The sequence below is a fragment of the Montipora foliosa genome, chromosome 7 (genome assembly GCF_036669935.1).
Source record: "Montipora foliosa isolate CH-2021 chromosome 7, ASM3666993v2, whole genome shotgun sequence".
Taxonomy (NCBI): domain Eukaryota; kingdom Metazoa; phylum Cnidaria; class Anthozoa; order Scleractinia; family Acroporidae; genus Montipora; species Montipora foliosa.
In genome coordinates, this window is record NC_090875.1 from 4,936,741 (window position 1) to 4,959,260 (window position 22,520).

The 22,520-nt window shown below is 36.1% G+C and overlaps 1 protein-coding gene and 1 pseudogene across 1 annotated transcript; both read right to left on the reverse strand.

Annotated features, from left to right (window-relative positions):
- Positions 1-22,520, reverse strand: part of LOC138010912 (uncharacterized) — a 227,047-nt pseudogene that overhangs the window by 144,619 nt on the left and 59,908 nt on the right.
- LOC138011163 (uncharacterized abhydrolase domain-containing protein DDB_G0269086-like) lies at positions 10,212-12,548 on the reverse strand. Its single transcript, XM_068858133.1, has one exon. It carries the CDS (start codon positions 12,101-12,103, stop codon positions 10,454-10,456), a length of 1,650 nt encoding a protein of 549 aa, XP_068714234.1. The 5' UTR covers positions 12,104-12,548; the 3' UTR covers positions 10,212-10,453.

Below are 22,520 nucleotides of genomic sequence, written 5' to 3' on the forward strand. Positions count from 1 at the left end.
TTATGTTAGATAAAAATTATACCATATATGTTATTTAAAGATTTTACGCCTTCTTTTTATACCAGATCCTGATATCAATCTATTGAGTATCATATCAGTACTTTCATATTGCTGTTGCTGTTTAATGGGTGAGGATGGAACAATTGCTCTTTGTGTTGTAGCTCCTTTTCTCATATCCGCACGTCTTTTCATTATTAGTTCTCCAGACTTCTCTGATACCGCCTTACCCAGACGCTCACCTCCATGGGATACTCCCGATTGTAATGCCTTCTTTGCTATTGGTTTAGCAAAATTCTTTAAAACAGATGATGCCACACTCTTTAACGGTTTGAAAATATTATCAACGATAATCCCAGACCCTTTGTGTTGATAAACAAATCTACCAAGTTTTGGATGATAAAACCTCTTGAATTCATACGGTTTCATTTATACTTTTATGTTATATTATTCTATGCTTTTTAGAATTAGTGAAATAGACGTATCCGCTCCATTTAGATCGAGTGATCTTCTTTTTCCATCGGTAATCCAAATTCTTACAGCTGATATTGTAATTTTATTAATTGGATTAAATGTCACTCTTCGTGGCTCTAAAGTAAAGCTATACGAGGGTTGCAGTACACTTGTGCTAAAACTATAAATGATGTCCGTATCTTTACCGTCTACAAGTGAATTGTTCATTAAATCACAATGAATATTGAGTATGTCTGTGTCTTGACTGAGATTGGGTAATTTAGGCCCAATATGTGTTCCACTTGTCAATATCTTTTTGTCAAAACCGATTAGGTCATTAAAATTACTTGCTCTTAAATCAAGTTAGTAATTTTCAGCTAATGTAACCGTGACCCTAAATGTTGTATTATCGAATTCAAGAGTTATCGGATACGTATCACCAGTTTTTGTTATATTTTTTATGTAGGTGTTGAAATCTGTATAATTCCATGCACCGGCTGGAAGGGTGATGTTTTTAAAAGTTGAACCATTATCTGAGCTGTATTTAATTAATTGATTCCCATACGATGAATTTACATTAAACCAAGTAAATGACATGTTAATAACTCGATTTAAAGACCAATAACATATTGCTTATTATTGTCTAGAATTATAGGCCTAGTAAAATTTGTTGTAAAATCTTCTGGTTTATTATTCCCTTGATTTTTTACGCTATAAGATGATAAAACTATCTCTCGTTGCATTATATAATGAAGTTACATTAAATTTTGAAATATTGTTTGTATAATTTACCATATTGTGATCTATTGATTGTCGACATTTTTAATAATGTGTCCAATATAGAAACACCCATATTTCGCATGTCAATGCTAGTATTACCTGCCAATATCTCACCAACAATTAAATCTAATTTTTTTATAAGTTCTTTCGGTTTGTTGAAAAATATAACATTACCACCTTTTTGTTTTTTCCTGCCAGAACCTTTTATTGTTTCGATTTTATTTTCATAATGTTTTATGTATTCATTTAGAGTGTTTCTAGCGTTATCTATTCTTTTGTTTTCCTGTTGTTTCATAGCTTCAGAAATTAAACCACTGTTGAATTGTTTAGTTATAGAAGTCTTATAACCTTTCAATTGATTTCTTTTTATTTTAGCTTCATTGATAATCTTATTGAGAAATTTTTTGTTTTTTTGTTGAGTCATTTCTTGTTGATTTATTACCTTTTCAACAGAATCATAATTTTTAAGACCAAGATCACCTAATATCTCATTATCCATATCTTCATCATTTAATCCATAATCTATCTCCTCGTCTTCATCATATTCTGGTGGCAATTCTGGTTCTTCAGGAAAGTACTGAGGATCAACATAACTCTCTTTTTTTCCTTCCAGAAGATCTTGTAAAGATTCTTCATATGTTGGCGGTTTTGGCACCAGTTGTTTTTCTTGCTGTGGCAAAACAGGTTGTTCAAATAGATCATCTAAACCCATGTCCTCAACTTCATCCTCTATATCAATACCGTAATTCAAAACTTCTCCTTTCTTCAGTGGTCGTTTTTTCTTTGGAATTCTTAAAACCTTATTACTGTCAATAACCTCATCTAATTTACTTGTAATTGGTTTAAATACTTTTGAAAATCCCTGTTGACTGGTCTGCTGACCAATATTATGTTTTGTAATTGCATCAGGGACATAATTGATCTTATCCCCTAATTCAGATTTACTCGTTGCAAGTTCTTTCCACCTAAGTAAACTCATTTTTGTTATATTATTACGTTACATAAAATGGAAATTCATATATAAAAAATAACGTTTAACACTGTGTTATACTCCATGTTATACACGTCGTTGAAATAATATACTCATATAATATAATGATAATACCAAATTATGACACTGATGCAATTTTGTCACAAACTTCAAAATGTTTCCGAATGTTAGTATGTGGCCCAAGTGGTTCGGGTAAAACTAATACACTACTACATAGGATTTACAAATTATTGTACTTTGATAAAATATACCTTTATGCAAAAAATTTAGAGCAGTCTAAGTACCAAAAACTTATTGATGCATTTCAGCCTATAAGTGATGAGGTTGGATATGATATAATTCAAGCTAGTAATGATGGAATTATTCCAGTAAATGATCTTGACTGTGAAAATCAGAAATTGACAGTTTTTGACGACTTTGTCTGCGAGAGAAATAAAAAACCATTAGTCGACTATTTTATACGAGGCAGACATAAAAATTGCAGTGTTATTTATTTGAGTCAAAGCTACTATAAGACACCAAAAGATATTCAATTAAATTGTAGTCATTTCGTTGTCCATGAATTTCCCAGTGCAAATAAAAAAATTCTCATTTGTAGTGAAAACAATATCCCAAAAGAATTATATGAAAAAGCAACAAGAGACCCTTTCAGTTTCATATATATTGATAAGCCACGCAAATTAACAACAAAGAACTTTGATGGAAAAATATAAATCAATTATATAACTCAAATATATATGAGTTACTCAAATGGTAAATTACCAGAAGATACAATTTCACACGACAAAATTATTAAAATTGTAAGAGGATTGCCTGGTGTTGGTTTCAAACTGACAGATGATGGTGATTACGATATTCAAAATAAAAAATTAAGAAATGTAGCTTTACCGGAATTAAATAATGATGCAAGCACTAAAAGCTATGTTGATTCAGAGTTTTCTAAGACATTAAAAATAGATGGAAGCAATGCAATGACTGGACCCCTTAATATGGATAACAGACGTGTAGAAAATATTGCTCCTGCTAGGCATGGGTATAGCGATGCTGTCAGCAGTTTACATCTACATAACTTTTACTTTGATTTAAATACAGATGATGGTAAAATAGAAGCCCAAAATCCTATTGATATGAAAATTGAAAAAATTAGCAATCTTGGAGAAGGAACTGACAATAGTGATGCTGTAACAAAACACCAATTACAAACTAGTCTAGTATCAAAAGCGGATAAAACAGAGCTGGCTAATTACTTGAAAAAAGACGGTTCACTTTCTGTAACTGGGGATTTCGATTTTTGGTTATAACAAAATAACGCAAGTCGGAAATGGATCACAACCAACTGATGTAGTGAACAAAGGATACATTGATACTGAGCTAGCTGCCAAACCAAATATAAATCAGGTTGTTCTTCGAGACGGTTCGCAAAATATAACTGGGGATTTAAATATGTCTCAGAAAAAGATCATCAATTGTGGTCCTCCAAGCGGTCAATTTGATGTAACTCGAAAGAGTTATGTTGATAATCAGTTTGCAAGATGTTTGAGATTGGATGGTAGTAACAAGATGACTTCAAATCTTGACATGAATAATTTACAAATAAAAAACCTAAAAGATGCAACTCATAATCAAGACGCTATAACTTTGAAGCAAGTAAATGATGCTATTTCAACCACGTCTACCAATAGCGAAAAATACACAGACCGAAAAATTGCAGAGAGTCATATAAGCACGCATGAAAATAGGAAAAATGTGTTAAGCTATGCAATGGATGATGGAGAATTTACAGAAGATTTCAATATCCGAAATGTTATTTTAGTCAATTATTCTGATTCTCCACATAAATCAAACAAAAAGGCGTTTTCATTGAAGGTTCAAAAAACAAATGATGGTTTAAGTCTGTTTAAGGGAAGATTCGATTTCAATCTCTTTAAGTTGTTACGTGATAATTTTAGTGATAATTATACCGTGTGTATTGAAGCGTATTTTCAAAAAGATGGTCGACATGATTCAGAATTTAATTCATTTAATATATCATTTGAAAAACTGAATATGAACATTCATAAATCACATACAATAAAAATAGACACTGATTACAAATATTATCGTAGTATTTTAAACTTATCACCAGACGGTACATCACCATCAATTCAAAGACGTTTATAGGTGAACGCACAGAGTAGATATGATAATTTATCACCTAATTTATTACCTCTTTATGTTGTGATTTATGGAATCAAAGATGAAGCAAAAAACGATATAGATTTTACTATCTATGATTATGAAATCCATAAAAATGAATGGTAATAAGATTTTGGGTTTGTCTGCATCAATAAGTGATAAAATATTACCATCTTACATTTGGGGTAGGACTTTAACATCATCAGTAAGATGTGAATTTCAACATCCACTTTATACGCTTCTAAATTTTGATTCAATATATATCATTTCAATAAAGATTTTTTCTCAATCCACTTATTTATTATCCAGCAATCATCTTTTAATCATTCAAGGGGATAAAATATTCACTTATAATCTAAATTTTCCAACAAATAGAATCATAACAGTAAATATTAATCGATTATTTACTAATCTTGATAATTTACGTATACAATTCAATGATAATATTGTTAAAGTATTCAAATTTAAGATTAAATACAAAACATTCTCCGCTTAAAATAATGATGTATATTATATGGCACTCATCTTCTTGATGATAATGGTGACAAAATCGAATATACTATTGACTGTCACTCTGACGAAGATATCACAGACGAAGCTCAACTTTTAATAAATTCTGATGGACATGTAAAAAACCAATAAAAATCTCATAGTAAAGGCTGCTACGGCAGATAACCATGTTGTAATCAAATCGCAGGTTGGTGATATTGTTAGAGATAGTTTTCTCGATCTGTGGGTTAGTGAATATCTAAGAATGTATGCTAATTGTGTTTATCAGATCGACAGAGCAGATGGTCAAAATGTAAAGATGGGTGCAAGCAGAAAAGTAGAGACAATATATGATAAGAGCAATGAAGAAAGTGATGCAACTCAAACAGATTCATCAAAAAGACCCACAGTCTGTACTAAAGCCGAAAAACATAATGGTCGTTATTTTATTAAATTTAATGGATCACAAAAGATGATAAGCCAGGTTGATCTGAATAACGATGCAGTTAATGTATTCATTGTCTACAAATTAAATTCAAGAGGGTCGGCACAAAGTTACTGGAATAATGGCCTTTTTGGTCATGATAATGGAGGCTTTGATACATTCATAGCTCATAGTGGATCAAATCTTGTCGTAAGTGGAGCTAGTTCTTTGAATAAATGTGTATATATTGGCCCTGCTGCTAGTCTGCAAAGTTTTTTAAAACTTGATGATTATTCAGTAAACGATCTCGGAGAGTTAAATACATGGCATTGTTTGTCAGTTCACTGGGATAATAAATCCTCACCAAAAAAAAGCCGAAACAAGTAAGATTTACTGGAACAAAAAGCATATTGGTGATTTCACTGCTGACAACCGTATAGGAAGTAATACAACCATGTTTGGTGGATTAAATCCAAACAATAACATAGCACCCCTCAATGGTAGTATAATATTTTTTTGTGTATATTTGGATGACATTTTAGATGAAAAAACAATTCTAGACCATCATACCGTTCTAATGCAACGATATAATATATCTTAATAATATATGTATATCAACAGTTTGTTAAGATTTGTGAAACATAGTTTTCATGAAGCAAAAGAAAAACATCCATACATTGATGACAAAATATTAAAATCAGCACTTGTGTATCAATACCTACACTATTTTCATTTTGAAAGAAATATAACAATAAACAAAATTCTTGAACTAAATAATGGTGAAATTGGTTTGATGGGTCCAGGAAATGGTTTCATAACATGGTTATTTGAAAAAACTTTAGGTTGGATTGATATATTAAACAGTGATAGTATTCTACACGATGCGTTTGGGAGGTTTTACGATCATTATTCATTATCAAGAGGATATACTTACGCCATTGATGAGAAATATACAACAAAATGGATGAAAAAAAGCCCAGTTTGTGGCCAGATTTCTGGTTTAATTTATTGCATCTTTAAACGATTAACAATCTAAACTATATATATGACTAATCGTAAAAAAATATTTGACTGGAATCATATATCAGACACACTTACAAAAGAACAGATTGATGAACTAAAAAGCTACTATAAAGCATATCATAGAAAATGCTGGGCTTACAAACAAGCTGTAAAACGGTTTAAAAGATTAAAACTAATAGGAAATACTGTTTCTATTTTAACCGGTACAGGCGGGATAGCAAGTGCTGTCGTAACCGGTGGTGTAGTTCTTGTAGCTATTAGCACTTCTGCTCTGTTAATAAAAAGTTATATGGGTCGTCAATCACTCGATCTCAAGATACAGAATTGTGTGTACACTTATCAAAGTTATCAGCATATTTTAATTGATTTAAAAGACATGTTGAGAATTAGTGATTTCAAACCATCATTTCACACTCAAATGAAAAATGTAGATGATTTTGTAACTGATGTTTGTCCAAGTGTTGACAAATTTCTTTTAAAATATAATAAAAAATTTACTCCTGAATAATACCTGTGATTTTATCAAATTTCAACAATAGGATATCGACCCAATATTGATTATATTTTTGAAGCGTTTTCTTTGATTTAGTAATGTTTATTTTATGATTAGGAATATCAAGCATTTTGAATATTTGTTTAAAAATAAAATTGAGATTAATCATTCTTTTACGATCATTATTGACTAATTGAATTACTGAACCAAATATCTTATCTCTATTTTTATAAGAAATTTGAAATCCATTTTTAAAACATATATTATTTATCATATTTTCAATGTGATACTTCCGTTGATAGACTGATTTACGTCGTATTTTATGCTTGTTCTCATGAAAATCAACATACTCTTTAACAAAATTATAACTAAAAACTATACCACAATTAATACACAAATTTTTGCCATCGTTCACTACAACACGTCTCTTTTTTAACGGTATGCTCTCCTATCTCTTGTTCACAAAACGGACAAATGATATTATCCATATTGTTTAATTCATCATGAGTAATTTTATTACAACTCATCTATATACTATATACTAGAAATTATTTTTTATACAACAAATGCAATCCGATGGAATCACAAAAATACATAGTTTCCAAAATACGAGATCAAAAATACAAAGCCATTATATGGAAAGTAGTATTTGAGTTGGGTTTGGTAACAGATCAAAATTTGATCTGGTACCCCCAACTCCTATACTACTCTGTTCGCCTGGTCTTGTGGGAACAAGATACAAGAAAAATGAAATCTGGCCACTGTTACAATATATCAAATGTTGCCATAAAAGAATTTAATGGCGTGAACTATTTAACATTGACCAAAGCAGACAAATTGCAGATAGATCGACAAGATGATGTACCAGACAAGACACAACAACTGAAGGTGCAATTCCCACCAGATGGAATTAACTATTTTCAGGCATATTTAACCTGCAACAAGTGACTCAAAAGTCATGCTTAGTGACAAGAAAATCATAAAATGTTCCGAGTGTGGCCTAACGCAAATGAAGTCTAAATGTCACAATAAAATTATGGCCAGCATTCTTAAGATCACGGGCAAAGACACAGTATCCCTAAACATATTTGACGATACCATTAAACAACTGTACAACATCAAAACAGAACAGGACGCTGAATTTCAGAAAGAGTTTGCAGATCTTGATGATGAAAACATCACTGAACTGATCCTTACTGTTGAAGCAACAGTTGTATCCAAGTCTAAGTCATCCAATCAGTATGAAATCGTAAACAATACTCTTTCTATAGACTAATAGTAAATTTTAATTCATTTGAAAATGTAAATAGGCGTTCAATTTGTTATTTTTGTTCACTTCAACAGTTCTGTTAACTAAATTTCTAAGTAAGTCAGTAGAAGTAAATTTCTTTAGAATTTCACACTAAATTCATATATTGATGCAATAGTTGTTTTTATTGACGAATAGCAATTATTTTACGTTGTTAAAAGTAGGAAATTCCACACAAAACCCATTGCTGTTGTTTCAATTAAGAAGTTCTATTAGAGTTCTTTATTTGTACATCAGTATATATATTTTTGGCTAATTTCACACTAATTGTGAAAATATTTATAACCATTCTTATTAAAATACGTTGTTGTTCTTGTTCTTGTTCTTGATATAATGACACCTAAGGATTACTATCCGATAAACTGTCAGTGTTAGTTATTTCAAATAAAAGGGATCAGTAATTATGTATTTTCTTGGCCTAACTTCTTTTAAAGCAAAAAGCCATTAGGTGTTACCATAGCAATGACTCATTATACACCGTGGTTGATTACCAATGTAAAAGAACACAAAAAAGTTTTCAGAAAAGTTTACGTAACTAATACCTAAAAACCCATGAAAATTTTATACATAAATTACCCCCCATCCCCCCCCCTCCTTCCCTGCCCTCTCCCCACCCTTCCCCCCCCCCAAAAAAATAAAACAAATCCGTTTTAGTGTGAAATCAATCAACTAAGAAAACCAATTCAGTTCTACAACGGAATACCACTTGGATGGGGAGGGTTGCTCTTCAATCTAGTTCTGGTCACTGCATAAAATATCACACTATCAACAAAATGTGACGCAGCATCACTATCTTTTAGATATACTAGTTTTATTACTGTATCTGGTTTTTGTGTCAACTGTTGCTATAGCAACAATGACACAATGTCGTCACCTCTGTTAACTAAGTAAGTTAAGTTGGGGACATTTTCGATCAATCCTCGGGTGGAGTGATATGATAAACAGGGATTGCATTGTGTCCAACGAAAAGACAAAAACTTGTTTCCAGTCACGCACACAATTCTTTAATAAATAATTCCCCATTAATCTCTCATATAGTCATCCGTGGTTTACTGGTCATCGTGATTGCCTTTGAACAAAAAGATACTGGTTTGAATCCCACTTATGAATGAAGGGGTAGTTTCTAAAGAAACTGTGGTGCTGCGTCGGTGGGGAAGTAGTATACAAAAATTTGGTTTTATCAACGGAGTTGATAATGTAAATTGGCCACCGTACAGAGGTTCTAAAAGCTGACGTTTCGAGCGTTAGCCCTTCGTCCTTCGCTCTGACGAAGGGCTAACGCTCGAAACATCAGCTTTTAGAACCTCTGTACGGTGGCCAATTTACATTATCAACTCCGTTGATAAAACCAAATTTTTCAATCCCACTTAAACTGCCTTCTACAAGACAGAGATGACTCCAAAAATGGAGTCGAATCCTATACTTTGTTCTTCTAACAAAATGGAAATTCAGTTTTAAAAAGTCAGTGAAAAGGTAAATTATTCAATAGCTAACAACAAACACTAAATACATTGTAGATCTTGCACAAAATGTTTATAAACCACACAGCCCTTCCCTCAGAAAGCAAGCAATGTCGTTTGCTGATCCATTTTACATTGAAGATAAGTGATAGTTTCAACACCACTGGTTTTGTGAAAACAGTTGACATATGTAGTCTTTGACTGTCTATTTTTTTAAATGCAGAGACTGAGTAACTTATGTCATTCAATCTCTTCATTTTATTTTTCTTTATTAACAGATTGTGGGCAGGACGAATCTGATTGTCAATGTTCCTGTAAAAGCCAAGAAACCAATTTTGTATGCTACTGCCCTGATGACACACCTATTCCAGGGTGTCCAGCGGCATGGTTGCTCAAAAAAATAGGAAAATAGGAATTTCAGGATTGAGAAAACAGGAAAAATAGGAAACTTTGTACTAAAAAATAGGAGAAAAATAGGAAAATCAATAGTACTCGTCGACAAAGATAGCCTCCCCGCACCCCAGCAGCTATCCCGATTCACCACTTTAGTCGATCAACAGCAGAGAACATAAATAGGACAAAACGAGTTTTCTGGTTTGAATTTTTATTCTTTTTGATATCCCTCACTGAGATAAATCTATCAACGAATCTGTACAACGTAACTTTATTTACTTTGATTTCCCTAGTTTTAAAGTAACTGAACTGCTTCACCTTCACTTTTGTTCAGAAACAAAGTTGGCTTTTCATTATGTTCATAACTTCAACATTAATCCAGCAGATGATTGCTAACGCAACATCATTTTAGTCTTTACTGAGCTGGCAGAGCACCTGCCTAGAGGTGTTAAATGGCAGTTTACATTTACTTTGACTTTCTTTTCTTTGATGGTACAGCAGAAACATCCCCTGGTAGAGCTTTCTCCAGCAACTTCTGATTGTTTGTGTTAACCTCCTTTTGCTTCTCCCTTACTGCTTCAAGCTTCCTCTTGGCCTTTGCCTGATTCGATTTGGCCGTTTCAATCATGAGACATGCAACTTTTGCACCTTGTGAATCAACCTTGGAACCTGAAGATAGAGCAGCCTGCAACTTACTTGTGCCTTCTGACAGTAGCTCATCAGCCGTTTGCATTTCATCTATTGCCTCCTGCTCCTTCTTGTCTAGCCTCTCTCCTTTATCTCTCAACGATCTTGTCTCTTTTCTTAACTTCTCCTGGTCTCTTTTCCTTCGTTCTTCCTCTTCAGCTTTCAATTTCTCATCCGCCTCCTTTCTCTTTTTCTCGGCTTGTTCTTCATCCAGCCGCTGTCTATGATGCATGTGCGCAGATCGCACAGCACTTAGAAGACCATCTGTTAGGGCAATTTTTTCCAGTCTCAGGTTTTCAGGATCATACAACTTCACAGCATCTTTCACAGATCTAAGACCAACAACGGTCCTCTCTCCAAGAAGTGTCCTTTCTTGCGTCACAATGCAGGCATTCACTGACAGACTTCGTTCTGACTCAGCATATGTTTGCGCAGGAATAAGACCTGCTTTTACTAATGTTGGAAGAGCGACATATCGAGGCTCAGTCCCATTAAGAGACTTGAGATTGAATACTTCTTGCCAAAAATGGTCAACCCGTTTCTCTTTATGTAACTGCTCAACATCTTCATCGACAGCATAAACTCGCCACTCATCTTGAACAATGCTGACATCCAACTGAGGCTGCAATTTTTTAGCCAGTCTTGCAATTGCCTTCACACTACTTGCCTTTTCTCTCTTAACAGGATTGAGACATCCTAATGCTTTTAAGAGAGTGTTCTGAAGAGGTAGATGAGACTGTAGATATGTAATTGATGTGCTATAAAATGTGCGGATGCCAAGATATACAGACTTTCTACAATCTGGGTTGATCTGGGCTAAAGCCTTCTTGGTGGCCTCTCCAATTGCAATATCAGCATTGGTCAGCTGACTGTTTGCACTGCAGTCAATACTGACTAGATCACTTTCAAAGTTCTTCTCATACACATCTTTCTTTAGGAATCTACCCATAAGCTTGCACAAGAACTCCGACATTTTATCATACAAAAGGTGAACCTGTGGGCAGCTGTTCTGAAAAATGGTGAGGAAATCTTCAAAAACAGGTGAAACATTACCCACAAATTCCAGCTGTGCCTTTGTTTTCTTTCCTTCTTCGTCATTTAACATTGCCGATACCCTCTTGTAAGCAACACTCTTAGGAGCTGTTTTGGGATCCTTTTCCAGATCCTTCACAAAGCTGCAGATGCAATCCCACTGCTCCAAAATTCTTCGCACAGAAGGACCCAAACTAAGCCATCTCACGTCGGTATGCTTTTGAAAATTGTGCATCTCCACACCCATTGCAGATTGTAAAGTGTGATAGTCTTCTCGTCTAGCTTCACTGTACTTGAAAAGGGAGCGAATGTCCACACAAAGCTGTCCAATGTCTTTCCCATATTCCTCTAAACCCTTGCCAAAAGGTTTGCCAAAAGGTTTAGAGACACTTACCATCAACAACTTGATTACATGTCCAGTTTTCAGTTTCAGTTTCGAAGATGAACATAAAAGCTAACAAGACTTCAAAATATAACATGTACAAATACTGAAATGCATGTTCAGTGGGTTATTATACACAGCTTATTTTTTAATAGTCATAAGAAATATAACACGACATACAATACATGTAGGTGTACTAGAAAATTATACAAAAAGTAACAATATAATAAAGTTCTTAACAGAACTCTTACTGGGTATTAGAGGTCATAGAAAGAACAAATGTGGCTATTACTTTTACTAATAAAATTATTAGAACATCAGAATCAACATACTACTTGCTTTATGATAAATCTCACTATAAGACACATTCAACTATAATTCCATTTTCAATTTTATTACAAATTTTGGCTTCACCAGCTAAAAAATAGGAAAAATAGGAGGTTTTGGTTAAAAAATAGGAGAAAATAGGAATGGGCTCAGAAAGTAGGAAAAAATAGGAAAAAATAGGAACTGGACACCCTGCTATTCAGTAATGAGGAGATGAGGGAAGGGTGTGTGGAACCAAGGGAGGGGAATTCATTGAAGAAGACACCACTGGATCAAACAAAGATAAATAGGGAGTTTAAGCAAATCACTACGGATGGTGCTACTACGTCTGCCGTGACTGAAAAGGTCTGGGGAGAGTACGTCTCGGTGGTCTGCTAAATTTTATGTTCAGCAAAGCAAAATACAAGGAAAAATGGGCTAAGGAGTTTAAAATCTCAAATGGCTTTGCTGAGAGGATGATGGTTGTTGTTTGCCTTGCTAGGACGAACAGATTATTGCTGAGCAAAAGCAAATGATATACACCTTGTACAATAACAACAATTTGATGGATGAAATACACAATTTCAGAGACAAATATCTCAAAGAATATCGAGTGAAAAAGATACATATCTATACTCAAAAAAGCAAAATAGCATCCTATAGTATCCAGAAATAAAACATCTTGACTAAATCCTCAAAGCAAACTTAACTGAAGAAAAACAACCTCTTGCTGAACACGAATATTTCACTTGACTCACTTCGCCATTCCAACACCTTTGCCAAAACTTATCATAAGTTCATAATACGGATTTACAAGCAGCAACCTTGACACAATCCTTGACTTAAATTGACTTTAAAGGATATAGTATCCAATAGAAGTCTTAAAATGCCGAGATGTCCATTGAAAAGGGCCAGTGAAGCGAAATAAACCCGACGTAGTAGCCACTACGGCAAAACATCGCGACTCACATGTCAGATTTCACACTACGGCTGGATACAACCGACGTACATGCACAGTGTCTCATTTTGGGAGAAACTTACTTCCGGCAGCTGTATTAGCGCCAGCTGTAGCGATTTGCTTATAGTCCCTAATATCATTAAAAGTATGCCTTAGTTCATTCATGATGCACCACAGGAAATCTGGTACATGCACAAGTATAGAGGTTTTGCACGGCAGCCATGTTGCATGGCAGGAACAATGAAAATGTTTTGCATTAGAAAGAGCATTTGTTCCCATAGGAAAAAGAATCTATTGTTCCTGCCATGCAACATGGCTGCCGTGCAAAACCTCTATTTCAAATAATTGTGATAAGAAATATCTTGAATATTGACAATTACTCATGAGAAAATGTATGCAGGCATGTTAATTGTATTATTGAGAAATGTGATGGTTCTTGATTGCGACAAACTAACTTCTCACAAATTTCCATACTTCTTATCTTTCAGAATGTATTCGAGTCAGGTGTGGTGCCAAAGTTTTTGACAGGACCTGGTCACATATACGCAAATCTATGAATCAAAAATGTTTGGTCAAACTGAAAGAATTTAGAAAATTATCTCCATCACCATCATTGATAGATTAATTCAAACCTATTTAATTTTGTTTTAAATTTACAAGTATTTAATTACCAACATTGTAATACCAGTTTTCTGTTTTAATTTCGTTCAAAATCCCATTTTCTATTTGCTATATATGAAGCATGATTGTGATTGCGTAGTTTACGTTAGCTGTGAGAAGAACATTGGATGTGCAATTCAAGCATCATTGCCATCTCATAATTTGATCATGTCCAAATGCTACATACGGTTGGTTCTGTCTGCATAATCTGTTTATTTGTAATGTAAGACTTGTTTGCAAGAATGAAGGCATGTTTCCTGTCAGCCTTTGACTCCACATTATTGTGAGAAAAAAATGAGCAAATACAAGTGCATGCAGTCTTAATATTATTATAGCGACAAGATTCAGCTTACTCTCATAACTGAAAAGATCTCAACAGGATACTTTGACCTAGCTTGGACCTTGTATCATATCACCTCAAAAGAAATTCCTACAAGTGGATAGTTGCATTCTTAAGAAATTTGTCGATCTCTAAGACCTTAAATAACTAGCCATGACATGGTTTGGATTGAGAATAAGAACATGTAAATTGGTTTGTACTAGCTTAATTGGACATTTTAAAAAATATACATATAATCTAAATTTGATAGGATCCTAAACAAGGCCCTCAAATACTCTTTAGGATCCCAAAAAGATCCTACAAATTCTCCAGGATCCTGCATAAGATCCTTCAAAAGATCCTGCAATAACAAGCTAGGATCCTGGGTTGCATCCTAATCAGGATCCTGCTTAAGGTTCCTACAGGATCTTAAGTAAGATCTTGTGAAGGATCTTATGTAGGATCTTTCAGGATCTTATCTCAGGATCCTATTAAGGTCCTGTTAGGATCTTACAAAAGATCCTACATAGGATTTTTACCAGGGTGGTAAAATTCAAACAAGTTTGTGTTGAAGTACGTCTCCCTGAACAGAACTTCTTGTGGGCTATTAATATTTATTTTAGGAATCTTTCTAAGTTGAGATCTACAATACACGATGGCATCAGAGAATTTTCACTAAAAAAATTACAGGGCGAAAACAGTAACAGGTAATACCAAAGTGGTTTATAGCAAGCCATGACCAGCTGCAATATTATAAATATTGCCGCAAGCAAGCTGCAATATTAAAAATACTGCATTGCAGTCAACGCACTGCAACATTAAGCGTTTTAGCTCGTTCAGGATTATCCATGATAATTTCCCTGCCACCAAAAAAGACTGCACCCATTTTTCTCACACAGTTTGTATTATTGTTGTCTCGGCATTTGGTGAGATAATGCAGACAGAAAACAATGGGTTTGGATGACAATCAGTTATTTTTATGGGCATAAACAACCTTCCACAAATCACCATGTACTGGTCAACCAACCCATTTATTGGTAATTCAGGCATCCAGAGCGTGATGACCAAAAACCGCTTTGAAAAAGTTAGCAAGTATTTTCACTTCTTGGACTCCAACATGGAGCCAACGTGTGGCGATGTATGTTATGCCTGATCCTTTCCATCGTTTTGGATATTATTAAAAACGCACATGTGCCCTCCAAAAATCTGTCTGTTGATGAGGCGATGATTGCTTTTAAAGGATGGCTTTCATTCCGTCAGTATATGCTTGCAAAGCCAACAAAAGATGGAATAAAAGTTTGGATGTCCGCCGATTCCCAAAATGGCTACGTCTGCAACTATGCTGTCTACCTTGGCGAAGAAGGTCAAGCTCATCTACATGGCCTTGGCTACAATGTAGTTATGAAAAATGGCAAGACCATTTCTTAACAAAAACAGACATTTTTTTCGACAATTTTCTTACTAGCACTAGTTTGATGGAACATTTGCTTGCTCAAAACACATTCACTTGTGGAACTGTTTGGTGCACCTGGTAAGACTTGCCGCCGTGTTCAAAGAACAAGCTTCAGCAAGGCAAGAGAGTTAGTGCCCAAGCGAAACCAACACGTTTTTACTTCTTCCTGCAAGTGGTACTGCTACATTTTTTGGTTTATATTTAAACTAGCCGTTTGTAACGCCTTTGTTTTGGAGTCATTTCATCACACTATTCAGTCAGAGAAATCAAGCAATGATCAATTTTAGGCTTGATCTTGCAAAACCAAAGAAAGCGAAGTTCCCAGGAGCCTCAACAACATTCCATCGCCAGAGAAGCCCATCTTTCTGTCCATGTGGAAGGAAGGAAGCGAAAGTGTGTCCAATGCAGCAAGGCCAGGTGAAGGACGTCTAAAGGTTACAAAGTGGAAAAACGCTTCGAGTGGAGTCTGTGAAAACTTGCCCTTTGCTGAACGCCCTGCCACAATTCGTAGAGTTGGGACAATGTGCAAGCCAGCAAGCCATGGCTGCGAACCATCGCTGCTAGCCATGCCAGCCACACAGTTATTGAAAGCTAACCGTTTTAAAATGTGTGCTTAGACTTAATAATTGTTTGTCAGTGCTATTTACTAATGGGTGCTTAGACTTAAATGCGAAATTCGCATGGCTTGCTGGCTTGCAGATTGTCCAGCCCCCAATTCATATCATGATCAGAATCACTTTTGATTCATTCTTGCGATAAGTTTCCTTTCTATTGATTACATTGTATTTCCTATGTAAATTTCTAGTGGAAAGCAACTGGCTGAGAACAGTGGCTCGCACTGTACTGTGTTTACACGTGAAAAATCAAGATGGCTGACCGTAGCATATTAATACCCAGACCCCTAGGTTCTCTCTGCCTACCGGAAGAAAACATGATTCTGTTGGCGCCCCTTTCTTAGAAGTCCTTGGTAAGCTTTCGGGACATAAATCTAAAGAATAAAAGCACTTGTCCGAGCTGAAAAACCAGTTAAATTAAATATGGTTTGTACACTGCACTTGAATGTAAAAATAGGCCCGTAATTATTGGGACTTTCCAAAGCAGGGGTCCCAGGCTCGGCTGCTCAGCATGAGATTCGCTTAATCCCAGTCAACGCTGACGCTCTATGGATATTTCCGACGAAGCTGAAGTCATGAGGATCGAAGAAAATAAATTGGCAATTTTATGATCAAGTTTGACAACCATAGTCGTGCAATGGCAAGGATAGAAAACCGCCAAAAAGTGTGCTGCATGATAAGAGTTTTTGTTGTGCTTCTTGAACCCGTTGCCTTTATTTCATTGTTACCATCGTTGCGTTTCTTTTTCGTCGGGGTTGCTCGAACTCGCTAGTAGCATTACCAGAAAACAATTCGTCTTATGCGACAATTTCGTTGAAAAACCAACGTTATGGAAAACGCCCAACAAAAACGACATTTGCAGACATTCGCAGGTACCCATAGAGAGGCTCATTACTGGGTTGCCTATGGCAAACCAGTCGAGGTCGAGGTCTGAGATCGTCGTTTTTTTATTTTTTTTTTCCGTGTCGGTAAAAGTCTTGCCTGTCACTCCCCTGCTAAGTGGTGGCTTTGTGCATAGAGCCTTCTGCGCGTATTTTCTTAGGATCGAGAGGGTAGTGGGAAATGCGTAGATTTCTCTGGTGGACACAGTAGAACGATTAAGTCAACCGGCAATGGCGTTGAAAGTCATGTAACGCGAATGGCGTTTTAGTGGATCTTTGACCAAAATATACCCTTATGAAGCTCAATAATGGCAAGTCAATTGGATATACAGGCGGTGGAATCTGAAAAGCGACGAGTAATGGACTTCGACAACAATCTATCACCCGTTGAGCCGAAATCAAAGTGAGCTGTATTTACCTGAAGTACATGGTAATTTGACACGATTGAGTTTCTTGCCTTCCCGCACACAATGAAATAGGAAGAGGTTTTCGCCTCTAAGAGCAAATATGTTGTCCTGGAGACTTCCTTCTGCTCTTTCTAAAAACTGTGTATCAATAGTTATTTACTTTTGCATCAATATTTGTTTTTGCATAAAGCAAGCTAACAAGATCTGTACCTTGCTGAGTTCACATTTGTTAGCGTTAATAGTATTTTCGGTCCGATGAGGGGTATATTGTTTTGGTCTCCCATCCAAACACTAACCCCGCCGAACAGGGGTTGACTTCAGTGAACTTCGGCATTACAACGCTGTCAGATGCTCAGCGAGCACGCTTCAATTCGTGGTGAAAAGAAGTTTATCAACATGTCAGCCCAGAAGCCAATGTTTCTCACTTCCCATTTATTTTCTTCAATCTTTCTGGGTTCAGTACTTTGCTAGTAACCACATGTCTTTTCAGACTATTTACCCAAGACTTCTACCATGGCACTACAATGATAGACAATACCAAAACAATATCGTGCACTGTTAGAGCTACATATTACGCAAGGACAGATCTGTTTCGTCGTACGAACGTGTGAGGACCTGTGAGCCAAAGGTCCTCTTCTGGTATGACTTCAGAATGTCCTTGAAAAAAATTGTTTGGAACGGTGCACGTACCACAGGCAACCCAGTGTACCGTCACGGAGGGTCTAGTTTAGTCTGAAATGCCATACAGTTTAAAAGCCTTTTGGCAAGTTACGCCTGATACGTTACTTTTGTTCCGGTAAGCAGCAATGAATTTTGTTTCAGACTTCAACTAGATTGTACTAGGCATTACAGCGAACATTTCTTAGAAATGTACATAAGTTAAACTTAATTACAAAGATGGACTTTGTGGTGACTTTAGGACCCGAGGCCAAACTACTTTTGAGGAGTTTTTAAGCTTCATATTTCAATATTGTACAAGCCCCATTTTTATTACTTAACTGAAACCATAAAATTCCTCTTCCTCAAAGTCACTCTGAAAAACAGACCACAATTTGTCGCTGGCATGGATAGAGTAATCCTGTCGCGTGTTTCCCCCAGCTGTTCCTTGCTCTGACTCACAATCGCTTGCTTCAATTAATTCTGCGAGAACAATATCATCTTCCCTGTTACTTTCTTCACTTTCACCTTCACTTACATCTTCCAACATTTCTGTAGCTTTGTTGACAGATTTGTCATCAGCGTGTTTGCCACTACCCTCATCTGCACCAAGTACATGCAAAGAGATTTTTCTAATCTTGTCAGCTTTTGTTCCACTGCTTGACAGTTTGTAATGTTTTAGATATTTTTTCAACTCAGAAACAAGTAGTTTTTTTGTTTCAAGACAGTACTAATTCGAGACACGCATACTCTTCAACTGTTTTGAGCGCTAAAATTTGGTTTTATCAACGGAGTTGATAATGTAAATTGGCCACCGTGCAAAGATTCTAAAAGCTGACGTTTCGAGCGTTAGCCCTTTGTCAGCTGTTGAGTTGTTGAGCTGCGCCTTGAGCGCAGTTGTCTTTCTGCTCAATGTACCCCCTTACTCTGATATTGCTCTGAATTTTCAAATCCTGTAAATGTGCAATGTAAGCTTGTACCAAGTCTTGCTCCACAGCACATTTCTTTGAGAACTGCTGGACTTCTTTGCAAGACAGGGTGCCTTCACTTACCAGTCTCTTAATGTTAGCTTGTGGCTGGAAGTCATCTGGAGCCTGTGGCTTGCCATTCTCATCTGTAGTGGGTGTCTCATTTACCGGTTAAAAATGAAAGAGTTGTTCTGCATCTGGAATGGGCTGTCGAATACCTTTTATTGGCAAAGGACCAAGGTCCAACCTTAATCAGAACAAAAACAAACAGTATTCTGTAGTCTTGGTACAACAGCTGCGGTACACATGCTCAAAGAAAAGTTCTCCACTTTTGTGATGCGTCTCCATAAACTTTAGAATCTTCTCGATATAGCTGTTTCCAGGAACATCTGATTTCTTCTGTTGGGCTGCATTTTGATGCCCTTTGAGGTACGTTTTATTAAAAAAAAAAGTTGTGGCCGTCATTTTTTTCAGCTAGAAGAGCACTTATAAAATCGCTCAAGACTGGTGCATCGTCTACTCTTTCTCTCACTATCTCTGCTACTCACCATGCATTTTTCGACATCCTGTTTTTTTTTCGTATATTTCAAAATCACTCTGAGAAGTTCCAGTCTATGGTGCGTCCGTCAACTACACTGTCAACGATAGCCGACTTTGTCCTTTCAGCTTGATTCTGTCCGCTATTCCCACGTGAACAATGGATGCGTACATGGTAGTCACTTCTGTGAATGCGCGCAAGTTCTGCATCTCTAAACCTAACTTCATAATTAGACACCCATACAACTGGTCCGGCATCAGTTAAATCGGCACAATTAGGTTACACAGGGGGCAAATATAGATACGCAATATGCTCAAGGATATGGTTAGCTTTCCGAAGAACGTCTGCAGTGACATGCTTTGCCAAAATTGCCTCTGCAGTTGCAATAAAATCGTTTTGTCTACTAAGCATTTCATTTCCTTGTAATTTCTCAAATTCAGAGCAAAGTGAAAAGTTAATGTTCCATTGTAAATGCTTAGAATAGGACTTTCCGAGATCCTTAGACTTGAATTCATCAGGATATAACAAACGTTTCATTCGCCCATGTGTTTCCTGAAGAGTCATATAAGCTTTTGGCCGAATAACAACAATGTGCCTATCGTTTTTCATCAGCAATTTTTCTTTCCCATCAATGACAACTGGTTCTTGGGTAAAAATGTGATGCGTTGAGGGTGTGATGTACATTTGACTTTCTGGCCAGTTGTATTTGGGGCATTTTCGAGCTTTCACTTCAGTTGGCATTGTTAGGATTCAAGAGTTTCTACTCTTACTAAACCCCTTGGAAGAACCAGGCCTCAAAATTGGTTTAACATAAATTGATCGCATAAAGCTCAGTTCCCGAATGTTCTGGTGTTGATAAGCCATAAAAAATAGTTTTCATGTTACAAACGTGCTCCATGGTAATGCGTGTTTTCGTTCATTTGATCTTCTGTTTTCAGTAGTTTTTTTGTGCAAAAAAAAAGCATTGCCTCTATGCCTTGCACTTTGAATACTTCTGCTGTTGTGCACCTGTGAATGATTCCAAGCAGTTATGGCCCATTTAATGGGGGCTTTATCCCGATTTTCAAGGTCAAAGTTTGCTAATGTTTAACACATCGCAGACCTTAACCCTTCTGTTAGTAATCATGACAGTTTCTTTGCGTCTGCCATGGTATGTTGCCTTAGATTCAATGGCCTTAGCAATGAACTCCTCACATTCAACGTCAATTTTGTCAGCAGGGCCTGCTCCTAGGCGCCTTCTTTTAATTCTGTTATCTTCAAGTAGTCGATTAGCTGTTCGCTTTTTCATTTGCTGCAGTCTTTGCCGTGAATAGCTTGTGTCGTTTTGTTGGAGTGCTACAAATTGTTCTTTTGATTTTTCAGCAGTTTCAATTTTCTCTTGTAAGTCATGCAACCGTTCACATGTCCAACTATTTCTCTTTTTCACCTGCAGATCTTTCATAGAGACAATTTCTTGTGACAGCTGTTTCACTTTGTAAGTAATTCTTAAATTGACCATGTCATTTGCTGCTAATTTCTCGTTTTCACATTCCTCCACACCTGTCACTATCACTTTCGTAGCTGCAAGAATTTTGTTTGCAGCTAAACCAATGTTTTGTAATTCAGAGTCTGATCTTGTTGAGCCAAGAAGTACACAAGCACATTTGCGATCCCATTCAGACTCCATTGACTCTAAAATCTCAGTCGTGTTGCTCACGTTAAGTGTAAGATCTCTTTTTTCAATTAGGCTATTATCGTTTGTTTGGCCACGAATAGCAATGATGTGACGATCATTGGGCTTGAACATTATGTATACTTGAAGTCCGTTCATCGGATGAAGTAAAAGGTCGCGACATTCCAGTTTACCCTTGGGTGTGTTGTTGGAAAACAACTGATATCCAGCGTGGTTTTCAAATGCTTCTTGGAAACTTATGGGACACTCTACAACGACCAAGAGTTTAAGCAGCTCCAAAAGAGCCTTGCATTTGTCAATATTTTGCTGATTTGTTTTCTTCTGTTTCCTGAATCTCTGAAGTTCGTTTATGAGATAGTTCATATTAGCTTGTGCACAGAGTACTGAGTTCTTGCAGTGACCTTCTTAAATAACCACCATCAGGGGTTTCTATCAGTTTGTTTTCCTCGCGATTGATTGAGTGATTTGGTATGGTGACTACAGAAGTCGTACATGTCTCTTTTTTTCTCTCATCGGTCTCATTTACACAAAATGCTTGCCTTTGCACATTTAATGGAATGGTAGTAAACGTCGCCAAAGCTCCCAGAAACAACCTTGCAGTTGTGCCAGCTTTGAAATGCCCATAATGATCACCTCTGTATCCTGATTTTTGCTCAAAGTACCACAAGGAACCACTATACGTTCTACGCGAATTCTTCAACATAGCTTTCATACCTCCGAAACAGCATTTTAGACCACGAAAGCATGCTAGCGCCATATATACCAACGTAATTCTCCGAGCTGTAGGAAGCCAAGGAAACCTGGCGCCGTTTTATCTGATAAGGTTGTCAATGAGAATATCCGGAAAACAATTGACAGCTACAATAGATATCTACATGTGGCCAAACAATGCAGTTCAATTCATTCAACGTTTTCTTTTACAAAAAACAGACGAGAGGAGAAGAACCATCAAATCGAAAACAGAAAGATCAGAAATGGACGAAAATGTCGAATACGTTC

Coding starts and splice junctions, on each gene's coding strand:
- LOC138011163 (XM_068858133.1), bottom strand. CDS start 12,103: ATGGTAAGTGTCTCTAAACCTTTTGGCAAACCTTTTGGCAAGGGTTTA.